At 42.7% G+C, this 13,964-nt stretch overlaps 1 protein-coding gene across 1 annotated transcript; it reads right to left on the bottom strand.

Annotated features, from left to right (window-relative positions):
• Window positions 1–4,066: 4,066 nt before the first annotated feature.
• LOC123757625 (ceramide synthase 6) lies at window positions 4,067–12,664 on the bottom strand. Its single transcript, XM_045741457.2, has 2 exons — window positions 12,369–12,664; window positions 4,067–7,246 (listed from the first exon to the last, which is right to left on the bottom strand). Exons 1-2 carry the CDS (start codon window positions 12,441–12,443, stop codon window positions 6,158–6,160), a joined length of 1,164 nt encoding a protein of 387 aa, XP_045597413.1. The 5' UTR covers window positions 12,444–12,664; the 3' UTR covers window positions 4,067–6,157.
• Window positions 12,665–13,964: the final 1,300 nt, after the last annotated feature.

Below are 13,964 nucleotides of genomic sequence, written 5' to 3'. Positions count from 1 at the left end.
AGCAAACCACCTCTAGAGACAAGGGAGTTAAGCTTTAGGCTGCACAATGAAACTGCTATAAACAATTTTATAACTGCTGCTGATAATGTCAACTGGGAGTCCGAGTTAGGTAACATAGGGGACATCAACCTAGCAGTGAAATCTTTTCTACAAACAACTCTTAGCCTTTATAACACCCACTGTCCTATGCTTACAAAACAAGTCACAAGCAAAAGACTTAACAATCCTTGGCTTACAAAGGGAATACTTAAATCCATTAACAAAAAACATGACCTTGAGAAGAAGTATAGGCTAGGAACAGTCTCCAAAGAATTCTCAAAGAATTACTCGTTATTGCTATCTAAAATAATTAGACGAGCCAAAACTAAATACTATGAAGATAAATTTACCCAAATAAAGAGCAACATTAAAAAAACTTGGAGCACAATTTCACAAATATTGGGATCAAAGAAGATTTTAAATAACAAACCAACACTCCTTTCCAATAACGTTGGTCAGCTTTCAGCCTCTGATTCTGCTATTGAGTTCAATAGGTTCTTCTCTTCCATTGGGTCATCCCTTGCAAATGATATTCCATCTTCCTGTACTGATGTTAAGGACTATCTTACAGGTAACTATCCACAGTCTCTGTACCTAAAGCCTACTAGTTCCACTGATGTCAATGAAATAATCCTTTCCCTTAAAACTAAGTCTAGTGCCCTCGAGGAGATACCAACTTTAATTTACAAAAAAGCCTCCAGATCTCTAGCCCCTGCTATTGCATTGCTCTTCAACAAGTCACTTGAACTCCAAACCTTTCCTGACATTCTAAAAAAAGCAAGAGTAACCCCTGTCTACAAATGTGGTGATCTCACTGATGTTAACAACTACAGACCTATATCAATCCTGCCTAACTTGTCAAAAATATTCGAAAAGCTAATCTACAAGCAGCTTTACTCTTTTCTAGCCAAACACAATATACTTAGCTCTTGTCAATATGGCTTCAGACCCAAAAAAAGCACTAACGATGCACTTATTAGTATGATTAACTTAATTCACGCAGCTCTTGATAAAAAGGAGTTTCCTGTTGGGTTATTTGTGGACCTGCGTAAGGCTTTTGACACTGTCAACTATCAAAACCTTCTTCTTAAATTACATCATTATGGAGTCAGAGGACACTCCCTGCAATACCTCAAATCTTATCTTACTGACAGGCTCCAGTATGTTTCTGTGAATAATACAATTTCTCCCACCCTACCCATCAACATTGGTGTTCCTCAGGGCAGCATACTTGGCCCTCTCCTCTTTCTCATCTACATTAATGACCTTCCAAATGCCTCCCAACACCTCAAACCAATTCTATTTGCTGACGACACAACCTTCATTTACTCCAGTCCTGACCCCCTTGCTCTAAATGCCACAGTAAATACTGAGCTAGAGAAAGTCCATCTTTGGCTAACTGCCAACAAACTCACCCTTAACATTGACAAAACGTTTTATATTCTGTTTGGCAATAAATCCTCTAATCAGATAAATCTCAAAATAAACAATACCCAAATTTGTAACAAATTAGATGGCAAATTCCTTGGCGTTCTCATCGACCACAAGCTGAATTTCCAGGGTCACATTCTAAATGTATCAAAAAAAGTTTCAAAAACTGTTGGCATTCTTTCTAAGATCAGATATTATGTACCCCGCCCTGCCCTGGTTACTCTCTATTACTCCCTCATCTATCCATACCTCAACTATGGTATTTGTGCTTGGGGTTCTACTACCCAAAATCATTTACGTCCTCTTATTACCCAACACAAAGCTGCTATTAGGACAATATCCAACTCTGGCCCCAGACATCACTCGGTACCCTTACTCAAATCTCTGAATATGTTAGATATTAAGTCACTGCACATTCTCTCTTGTGTATTATACATATATAAAACGCTGAACTGTAATGCCAATCCTGATCTCAAAAGCTACATAGAAGGTTGTAACAGAACCCATGAGCACCACACCAGAAATAAATACAGTTTTGATATTCCTAGAGTACGACTTAATCAAACTAGAAATGCTCTACAAATCAAGGGACCCAGAATGTGGAATGACCTTCCCAACCATGTTAAAGACTGTACCTCTCTCAACCAGTTTAAGATAAAAACTAAACACTACCTAATAAATTCCCTGTAACCCACCTCACTCCTTTATTGTCAACCCATGTCTGTTATTTTTTTATTATTATTTTTTTTAATCAACACTGTTTGTCAACCTATTGTATTTGTGCTGCTTTTTCAGTCATGTTCCCCCTTTTTTTTATCTTTATTTGTATTTGTTTTCAACACTTTTTATTCTTTATGCTCAATTAGTATTAAGTTCTAGATATTAATGTTTTTCTTGCCCGAAACGCATTGCGTAATAGTGGCTTTAGGCATTGTATGTACTAGCTCTATCTATATATCAATCCATTAATGTAACATCACTTGTATGTATGTACCTTACCTGAATAAACATATTTATTTATTTATACATGGTTTTTATTCCAATTTTAAATGATTATATCTTTTGATCTCAGTTTTTTCAGTTTTGTGTCTGTCTCCGGAAGCCGATGTTTTGGTGGTCATCCTGGTCACTACCGCGGTTCTGCCTTTCTATTGTCCCCTCCAGCTGGCCTTCTTACACACAACTCTAATGCTCTTTTGATCCAGAACGATATTCATTTTATCCTCCTTTCTTTTTTGACCAACCATTCATTCCACTACTGCTCATATCTTTAAGAATAAGTGGTATACTGTCTGTTCCATTTATCTCCCTCCACATTTTCCAATTTCTCTTCTTTATCTGAAATACCTCCTAGACTCAGTACCGGAGTTGAGCTCCTTTTCACTGATTTTAATTGTAGACATGTCCAATGGTGCGATGGTCTTACCATCTTACCAGAGGCCGCCTATTAGAACCTTCTGCTCTCTCTCTTCTACATTGTATTTATTGAATTTGTGCGAACCGACTCGTGTAGACTCTCACACTCGCACACTTTCCTGTACTGATCTCTCTGCTCCTCTTCCATATACACTCACCTGACATGGCGGGTCCTTGATCACCTTCATAATAGTGATCCCCATCCTCGTATCCCTCGGTCTTTCGGCCCTCCTCTCTCTCTTGTCCTTAGCGGAGGTTTAATAAGACATACTGGATTTTTTTCCCCGTCCTTACTACTCTTCATTGTCAGTCTGATCTACCTTCTACCTTCCTCGCTAAACCTCTCGTGGCACACGGAAGTGCATTCTTTGGTAGAACTTGGGTTGCGCTCGTGCTGTGCTCTGTAAGTGTGCGACCTGGAAAATACACACCAACACCTGCAAATTCCTGAATAATTTATTTTTCAATATAAAATAAAACTTCATAATGTTTTTTTCCGCGCCTTTGTTTCCTTAGCTTTAATTGTGTCCTCTTGCTCGCGCGCGATGTTGCTGGTTTCAGGAATTTCTCTTTGTCAATTTGGTCGATTCCTGTTAGTATTTTGGAAGTGGTGATCATATCACCTTATTTTCTTGTATTATCTTGTTTTGGCATGTTTAACGCCTCTGGTCTCTCCTCGTAACTCTTGTTTTTCAGTTCCGAAACCCATTTTGTAGCATGCCTTTGCCCCTTTTCCAGTTTCTTTATGTGCTTCTTGAGATTTGGGCTCCATACAACTGCTGCAAATTCCAGTTTTGGTCTCACAAAAGTCATGAACAGTTTCTTTAGTATTAGGTAATAACGAAACCATACACAAGGGAAGGGAATTTTCAGAGGAAAGCGCCAAGCCATTAGACTATATAGCACTGGGAAAGGGGTTAGGATATGGATTTGGGATGGGATGGGGGGGAAGGAATGGTGCCTCACCACATGGACGGTCGGGGATTGAACGCTGACCTGCATGAAGCGAGACAATCGCTCTACCGTCCAGCCCAAGTGGTTGAACTTAGGAATACACAAGCTACATACCTAAATCAGTAGACAATACAGGAATAAATATATAATTAAAAAATACTAATAATTAAAAATATCTGCAATTTAGAATAAAACCAAATGGAAAAGATGTCAATGAAAACAAACGTGTTGTCATCGTGTTTATTGTGGACCTCAGGCGACATCACATCCTCCAGCTGACGTCACACAATCCACCAACAGCCTCTGATGGCGAGTGCCGTATGATAGTAAACCAGGGCTGAGCATCACCTCATTGATCAACGCCTTGACAAACGCCACCATCAGCTTCCTCCAGAGAGCGAAGGCCTCACTTCTTGCGGGCGGCGCGGCGCTCCGTGCCCGATGGCCCAGGTGGCTGGGCGTCGTTCCTGTACCCTGTCCTCGTACTCCCGCTCCTTGCTCTCATATCTCCCTTCCCAGTCTTTAATTATTCAACACTTCCAAGTGCAGAATAGTTACCGGCTTAGCGTGTTCTCCTTATAATTACAAATGAAAAATTAGGAAAGATGATGATGAGAACCTGGAGCCATATGATTCAACAGGACGAGACGCCGTGGCATTAGTGTATCCCATACTGGGATACGTCCCGCTCAAGGCTCTATATATTTATCCCAACTTTAGAGCAGAGGCATCCTACTGCAATCGAATAAATAACACTTAAATAAATTAATACTCACTCATACTACGTGTAAACACGAGGCTCTGGGAGGGATCACTGACAACTGTTTAACTGTGTGTGTATTCTGCGGGGACTCAATCTGGCCTCGGGCGAGGCTCGTTGAACGGCGGCAGACCTCGAGACGCATTCATCAGTATTAATATATTGTGTATTAAAAATAGTTTTTCTCACATAAAATAATATTATTATTTATTGGAGATCTCTCTATAGTTAGGTTAGTTTAGGTGTTTCGGTTCTGTTGGCGATTATTTGTATTTGAAGTGGGTGAAGAATTTACAGAGTTGCGATTCAAACAGAGATCGTCAGCGAAAAACTGTTTGAAAAATGATCGACAGGAGATTGGCGGCTGGATTAACGAACGTTTGGCGTTTGTTGATGAGGACGGTCTATGTTTATGAATGAAAAATGCTTTACAAATGATTCACAACTAATAGCGTTTGAACATTTCTCGAACAGTGCTTCGCTGACGACCTCTGTTCGAACCACAACTCTGTAAATGCTTCATCCACATACTTCAAATACAAATAAACGCCAAAAGAACCTAAATACTTAACCTAACCTAAGCCTAAATGTGCACAATATACTAATATATATAATAACATTATTTTATATTTGAGAAAATTCCTATTTTGAATGAACACGTTAAAATTGATGACTGTGTCTTTGGGGTCGGCCGCTGGATGAAATGAACACAGCCTGAACAAGGGTTGCAGGATTCACCCACCTAATACAAATGATTACAAACAGAACCAAAATACCTATAACCTCACCTATTCTAGGCCTAACTATTAAAAAAAACTTTACAAAATAAATAATTATTTAAGTATTCTCGAGACAATAATGGTTTTGGTTACTCTCTACGTTTAAATTTAAGAATGTGCGTGTGGAGTCGGCCGTAGCTTGCATGGGTATATATATTGAAGATGGGTTTGAATAATTACCAACAGAACCAAAACACCTAACCTAACCTAGGCCTATCTAGGCGCTAAACAATATTATACAATATTAGTTGTAAAAGAGAAAATACAGTTTTTGACTTCAGCGGAAATATTGAAGACTGTCCCTTTGGGATGAGCCACACAAGTGGCAACTCTGAGAGGGACCACACAAGTGGCAACTCTGGGACCTCACAAGTGGCAACTCTGGGACCTCACAAGTGGCAACTCTGAGAGGGACTTATTCTATGACAAATTTAAGGGAATTATCATGCAATAAAAAAGTGTTAAATTCCAAGTGAAAACTGGTATCTTAAAAAGAGTTTTCAGCAGTGAGCACCAGTCACCGTGACACGACCTGCCTGTTTTGGTCATTAAGCTCACGAGTCAAACATTAATGTTGTCTACAAGTGACTCACTACAGAAACAAGTCAGGCGTCTTACTCATCATCAGTTAATGGTAAACATGGAATATAGACCAAAAGAGGACAGTCATGAACATAATTAATTTAAGGTCACTGTGGTACACTTTGTGGGATATCGTCAAGTTTACACTACTTTTTTCATTACAACAAAGATTAAAATTGTCAATTAATTTAGTTTTTCACTCTTCTTTCTTTACTTCTTCATTGTCTTCAATTTCCGTTGTTGACCTTTCTTCTTTGAGAGGACCTTTTTTTCGTATAATTCGGATGACAGTTCGCAGGATGAGCACCGTCCACATGAGGTTGAGCAATCCAACAGCGGTCAACAGAGCGAAGAAAATATAGGCCGAGGGCATGAACATGTAGGTGGTGGCCTCGAAAAAGACGCTGCGCATCACCCAGAACGGGTAGATCACACACCGGGTGACGAGCCACAGCACCATGAACACGGCGTATAGGACGTTGGCGGCTCTCTGCCTCCTGGCGTACACGCACATCTTGGCCAGCAGGAGCGGGATGTCCGCGCACTCGTGCACCAGCAACACCACCGTCCCTATGCGCGTAAAGTTGCAGATCCAGGAAAAAGTCATGAGCATCACTGTTGTCACATGGTGGACTATTATCTTCAACTTGCCATCCGTCTTCCTGCGAGGATGGACAATTTCCGAGACGGAGACGGCCCAGAAGTAGGAGAGGACTGTCATGTAGTACCACCAGACGTCGTCGTCGACGTTGTGGTACGGATAATCCTCCCAGCACAACGTAATATTCCACACCCAGGGTTTAGAGTACATGATCAGCCATCCGCTGATGAAGAAGACGATGTGCGTGATGGCAATCACGCCCGAGTTCAGGAACAAGTTGTATTTATTTTGACGGGTTGCAATGTACCGAGTCCGGAGCCACTTCTCGGCCTGGCGTACTGACAGGTTGGATGCTCGCAACGCCTCCAGCAGTACCACTTCTGGCACTTTTCTCCCATGCTTGCAGAATAATACCTCGAGGGAGGCATTGGGCTGAGGAGGAGGCGGCCGCCAGTTTCTGATACCCGCCGCCCGAGCCAGGGGGCCCAGCACCAAGGGCTCCACCAACAGGTGCTGGATGAGCAGGAAGACTAAGCCGAATAACAACGGATAAATCCAAACATCACGGAACTCAGGAAAGTGAAGGTCTTGAGTGCTCTGGAGATCCTGCCAGGAGATACCAGACGGAAGCCAGAAGTCTGCTCGCCACACCGTCTTGCTCACCTTCCGTAGAAACTCTCCGACCTACAAGAAACGACATATTATTGTGGCTAACCAGTCACCCTCCTGAAACACACACACACGCACACACACACACACACACACACACACACACACACACACACACACACACAAAAACCAACGCAAAGTTAGAAAAGATTCAGAGGTATGCCACCACAGTAGTCCTAGAACTAAGAGATATGAGCTACGAGGAAAGGTTGCGAGAGCAAAACTTCACATCCCTAAAAGATAGAAGGGCAAGGGGAGACATAATCACTACCTACAAAATTCTCAGGGGAATTGACATGGGGGATAAAGACAAACTATTTAACATGGGTGGAACATGAATAAGGGGACACAGGTGGAAACTTAGTACCCAAATGAGCTACAGAGACATTATAAAGAACACACACACACACACACACACACAGAGGGAAAGCAATAGGATCTGAGAAAGGACAGAAGAGAGTCAGCTTCAGGGTGATGTACTCGAACATAGATGGGATCACAAGCAAGGCAAGTGAACTACGGGAAAGAACACAAGAAGTGAACCCAGATGTAATCGGACTCACAGAAACAAAACTCTCAGGACTCATAACGAATACGGTGTTCCCCAGGACTACACTGTAATAAGGAAAGAGAGGGAAAGAAGGGGAGGAGGTGGAGTGGCCCTACTAATGAGAAAGGAATGGAGTTTCAAAGAGATGGTCATTCCGGGCTGCAAGGGTTTCACAGACAACATAACAGGCACCATGACACTGGGAGGACCAAAAGTAGCAGTGATATATAACCCTCCACCAAATGACAGAAGACCAAGGCAAGAGTATGACAACAACAACATGGCAGTTAACACTATAATTGAGAGGGCAGCCTCTGCTGCCTGTAGAAATAGCTCCCATTTGCTCATCATGGGGGACTTCAATCATGGAAGGATAGACTGGGAGAACAAGGAACCGCATGGAGAGGATACATGGAGAGCCAAACTAATGGAGGTGGCGACAAAAAACTTTCTAAGCCAACATGTCAGGGGAACCCATTAGGATGAGAGAAACGATGAACCAGCGAGACTCGACCTAGTCTTCACTCTGAACGACTCCGACATAAGGGAAATCGGCTTTGAGGCCTCAGTAGGAATGAGCGACCACAGTGTACTGACGTTTGAGTATATGGTTGAAGAAGGATTATTGAACTCGAGGAGGGTTACTGAAAACAAAAGCCTGGCATTCCGAAAGGGAAACTATGAGGAGATAAGAAAATTCCTAACAGATATAACATGGGAAACAGAGCTCAGGGGAAAGACGGCCCAAGACATGATGGACTACATCACACAGAAGTGCAAGGAAGCAGCAAACAAGTTTGTCCCAGTCCAAAAGGAAAACAATGAAATGAAGATGAGAAACCCATGGTTTAATCAGAGATGTAGGCTGGCTAAGCAGCAAAGTAAAAGGGCGTGGAGAAACTATAGGAATAACAGGACACTTGAGAGCAGAGAAAGATACCAGAGTACCAGGAATGAATATGTCAGGATGAGAAGAGAGGCAGAAAGACAATACGAAAATGACATCACAAGCAAGGCAAAGACTCAACCTAAATTGCTGCACAGCCACATCAGGAGAAAAACAACAGTAAAGGAACCGGTATTGAAATTAAGGATAGGGGCAGAAAGATTCACTACAAACGATAAGGAAGTATGTGAGGAACTGAATAAGAAATTCCAGGAGGTCTTCACCTTAGAGCAAGGAGAAATTCCAGAGATAAGAGAGGGAATAGTTAACCAGGAACCACTAGAAGAGTTTGAGATTACCAGCGGGGAAGTAAGGAAGTGTTTACTAGTGTTGGATGTGACAAAGGCTATAGGCCCAGATGGAATCTTCCCTTGGATACTAAAGGAAGGAGCAGAAGCACTGTGCCTGCCACTCTCCATAGTGTATAACAAATCACTGGCAACAGGGGAACTGCCAGAAATTTGAAAAGCAGCTAATTTAGTCCCGATATACAAGAAAGGGCATAGACAGGAGGCACTGAACTACAGGCCAGTGTCACTAACCTGCATACCATGCAAGCTGATGGAGAAGATTGTGCGAAGAAAGCTAGTGGAACATCAGGAGCGAAAGAACTTTGTAACACAGCTTCAACATGGGTTCAGGGATGGCAAGTCCTGCCTCACAGGATTAATTAAGTCCTACGACCAGGCAACAAAAATCAGGCAAGAAAGAAAGGGTGAGCAGACTGCATATTTTTGGATTATCAGAAAGCCTTTGATACAGTTCCACACAAGAGGCTAGTGAAAAAGCTGGAGATGCAGGCTGGAGTGAAAGGGAAGGTACTCCATTGGATAAGGGAGTACCCAAGCAACAGAAGACAACAAGTCACTTTGAGGGGTGAGGTCTCAGATTGGCGAGACGACACAAGTGGAGTCCCGCAGGGTTCAGTCCATGGACCTATACTGTTTCTGGTATATGTAAATGATCTCCCAGAGGGTATAGACTCGTTTCTCTCAATGTTTGCTGATGATGCAAAAAATATGAGGAGGATTGAAGCAGAGGATGATAGTAGGAGGCTACAAGATGACCTAGAGATACTGAATGAATAGTCCAACAAATGGCTGCTAAAGTTCAACCCGAGTAAATGCAAAGTAATGAAATTAGGCGGTGGAAACAGGAGGCGAGACACAGGATACAGAATAGGAGATTAAGTACTTAATGAAACGGACAGAGAGAAAGATCTAGGAGTTGATATCGCACCAAACCTGTCTCCTGAAGCCCACATAAAAAGAATTACGTCAGCGGCATATGCGAGGCTGGCTAACATCAGAACAGCCTTCAGGAACCTGTGTAAGGAATCATTCAGAATCTTGTATACCACTTATGTAAGACCAATCCTGGAGCATGCGGCCCCAGCATGGAGCCCGTACCTTGTCAAGCACAAGACGAAGCTGGAAAAAGTTCAGAGGTATGCCACTAGACTAGTCCCAGAACTAAGAGGCATGATTTACGAGGAAAGGCTGCGGGAACTGCACCTTACGACACTGAAAGACAGAAGAGTGAGGGGAGACATGATCACTACCTACAAAATCCTCAGAGGAATTGACAGGGTAGACAAGGATAAACTATTCAACAGTAGTGGTACGCGAACAAGGGGACACAGGTGGAAACTGAGTACCCAAATGAGCCACAGGGACGTTAGAAAGAACTTTTTCAGTGTCAGAGTAGTTAACAAGTGGAATGCATTAGGCAGGGATTTGGTGGAAGCTGACTCCATATACAGTTTCAAATGTAGATATGATAGAGCCCAGTAGGCTCAGGAATCTGTACACCAGTTGACTGACTGTTGAGAGGCGGGACCAAAAAGGCAAAGCTCAACTCCCGCAAGCACAAATAGGTGAGTACAAATAGGTGAGTACACACACACACACACATACACACACACACACACACACACACACACACACACACACACTAAAGAAATTGTTCATGACTTTTGTTAGGCCAAAGCTAGAATATGCAGCTGTTGTGTGGTGCCCATATCTTAAGAAGCACACCAACAAACTGGAAAAGGTGCAAAGACATGCTACTAAGTGGCTCCCAGAACTGAAGGGCAAGAGCTACGAGGAGAGATTAGAAGCATTAAATATGCCAAAACTAGAAGACAGAAGAAAAAGAGGTGATATGATCACTACGTACAAAATAGTAACAGGAATTGATAAAATCGACAGGGAAGACTTCCTGAGACCTGGAACTTCAAGAACAAGAGGTCATAGATTTAAACTAGCTAAACACAGATGCCGAAGAAATATAAGAAAATTCACCTTCGCAAATAGAGTGGTAGACGGTTGGAACAAGTTAAGTGAGAAGGTGGTGGAGGCCAAGACCGTCAGTAGTTTCAAAGCGTTATATGACAAAGAGTGCTGGGAAGACGGGACACCACGAGCGTAGCTCTCATCCTGTAACTACACTTAGGTAATTACACACACACACACACACACAGGGGCCTCGTAGCCTGGTGGATAGCGCGCAGGACTCGTAATTCTGTGGCGCGGGTTCGATTGCCGCACGAGGCAGAAACAAATGGGCAAAAGTTTCTTTCACCCTAAGTGCCCCTGTTACCTAGCAGTAAATAGGTACCTGGGAGTTAGTCAGCTGTCACGGGCTGTTTCCTGGGGTGTGTGTGTGTGTGGTGTGGGGAAAAAAAAAAGTAGTTACTAAACAGTTGATTGACAGTTTAGAGGCGGGCCGAAAGAGCAAAGCTCAACCCCCGAAAAAACACAATTAGTAAACACACACACACACACAAGGGGGATCTGGTAGCTGAGTGGACAGCGTGCAGGACTCGTAATTCTGTGTCCCGGGTTCGATTCCCAGACCAGGCAGAAACAAATGGGCAAAGTTTCTTTCACCCTGATGCCCCTGTTACCTAGCAGTAAATAGGTACCTGAGAGTTAGACAGCTGTTACGGAGCTGCTTTCTGAGTGTGTGTGTGGGGGGAGGGAAACAAAATTAGTTAGTAAGTTAGTTATAGTTGATTGACAGTTGAGAGGCGGGCCGAAAGAGCAGAACTCAACCCCCGCAAGAACAACTAGGTGAAAACACACACACACACACACACACACACACACACACACACACATCAGTTGAAGCATTCCACTTCAACTGATTTTTCAGACATCCCTGTTTACAGGAGTTGTAGCTGATGTGTGGAAAAAGGCTAACATAGTTCCAATCTACAAAAGTGGCAGCAGAGAAGAACCCCATTAATTATAGACCTGTATCATTGACAAGTGTAATAGTCAAAATATTGGAAAACAAATAAAAGCTAAATGGGTAGAACACCTGGAGAGAAATATTATAATATCAGACAGACAGTATGGTTTTCGTTCTGGAAGATCCTGTGTATCGAATTTACTCAGTTTCTATGATCGAGCCACAGAGATTTTACAGGAAAGAGATGGTTGGGTTCACTGCATTAATCTGGACCTAAAAAAGGCTTTCGACAGAGTTCCACATAAGAAGTTGTTCTGGAAACTATAAAATATAGGAGGGGGTGACAGGTAAGCTTTAACATGGATGAAAATTTTTCTGACCTCGTGGTCCTGACCTCGTAATCAACACAATAACCTGGGAGGAGTGTGCTGGAGGTTCTTACTTACAATGGTGTCGTTGGTCAGAAACAGGACCATGGCGTCGCCCACTAGCACGTCTGCGTCGCTCTTGATCGTCGACATCTTGTGGGGTTCAACACTCAGTATTGTCCGTGGTTCATATTTGGTGTTGATAAGTGTAGTTGAGTCAGGAGTAACCAAGTGAGGTACGTGTGGAGGCTTTTTGAGTGGTGGTGGCCTGCCGCCGGCACTAGTAATCCAAACTGTAAGACTGTGCCCACTTTATACGCCCAGTGAAAAAGCTGACTGTACCCACTCTGCCACACACACTCCTGCCAAGCTTACCAGAGATAACGTATCTCCTCGTATGACTGATAGCAAGGCTCTCCGAACGTCTAAATTTAGTCTTTGTTTACACAATGGCAACCCGCTTTACATGCATTAAAACACAAAAGTGAAAACTTGAATCACGGAATTTAAGTTGCATAGGTCGGATTCCAGACGCTAAGCTCGAACCAACAGCTGTTGCACCTCTTAAGCACACACACACACACGCACGTTCACTCACTCATTTTAAGAACATTGAAACAGCGCAAACTGCCCAAGGTTTATTGACTTAAGTGAGACAGCTCTCATACCCAACCAACCAAACTCACTCATGTATTTGTTTAACCTTTTCCTCTTACAATCCAGCGTTCCTTGGTCTATAAAGTTGATCGGAAATTTATTCTATAAATCAACGAGCCTTTTCCCAAAATAATGTTTACCCAGGTGTTTTCTGAGTCTCAACTTACCTAGTTTGTGTTCATTTTGGTGGTTTATTTCGTGTTGGCTTCTTACACAATCCATTCCATGCTGAGGAACGACTCGTGAAGCGTACAAGAGTCAGTGAGGCAAAATGTATCCATGAATTGAGCCCCAATGTTCTAATTCCTGAGCAACCACAGGGCAAAACGCATTGATGTAACAATCAATTAGGGATGATCCTTTGTTGATTAAACGTTACTCGACCATGTTGTCTCCGTTGGGTTAAATGAAAGTTAAAATGGAAATGTTTTCAATACAATAAATTAAGATAGGCTATTTAGCGTTGATGTACGTCAATTATGTCATTATGGAAGGAAACATCACACATCAGACGCCCCATACATGATATATAGGAGTCAGCCTTTGGACCCGTTTTCTTTTGTTGTTGTTGTTTCTTCACCATACTCCAAATATGTGCAATTACACTCAGCAATAATAGTCAAGAGTCATATTTAACATTGGCATCGTATTTTTCAAACTGCAGGTCAATTTCGGCAAAATATAACATATATCCGTTTTCCCTTATTTGCATATTTTCCACATAACACGAAGTAATTTAAAACTCCAAATATGTGAAACCACACTGAATTACGCTGAAAAATAATGGCCAACTGTTATATTTCTAACTAGCTGTACCCGGACACGCGTTGCTGTGGCTCAGCAACGCGTGGACACAGCAACCTTTCCCTGTCTCCAAGTCCTCCCCACCATTCCCCCGTCCCATGTCATTATGGAAGGAAATCACCATCCCCCACTCCACCGTCCTCCCCACCATCCCCCACTCCACCGTCCTCCCCACCATCCCCCACTCCACCGTCCTCCTCACCATCCCCCACT

Source organism: Procambarus clarkii, chromosome 22, assembly GCF_040958095.1.
Source record: "Procambarus clarkii isolate CNS0578487 chromosome 22, FALCON_Pclarkii_2.0, whole genome shotgun sequence".
NCBI classification, from domain to species: Eukaryota; Metazoa; Arthropoda; class Malacostraca; order Decapoda; family Cambaridae; genus Procambarus; species Procambarus clarkii.
The sequence above is the reverse complement of the archived record's forward strand: the minus strand, read 5'-3'. Positions and strand labels throughout refer to the sequence as shown.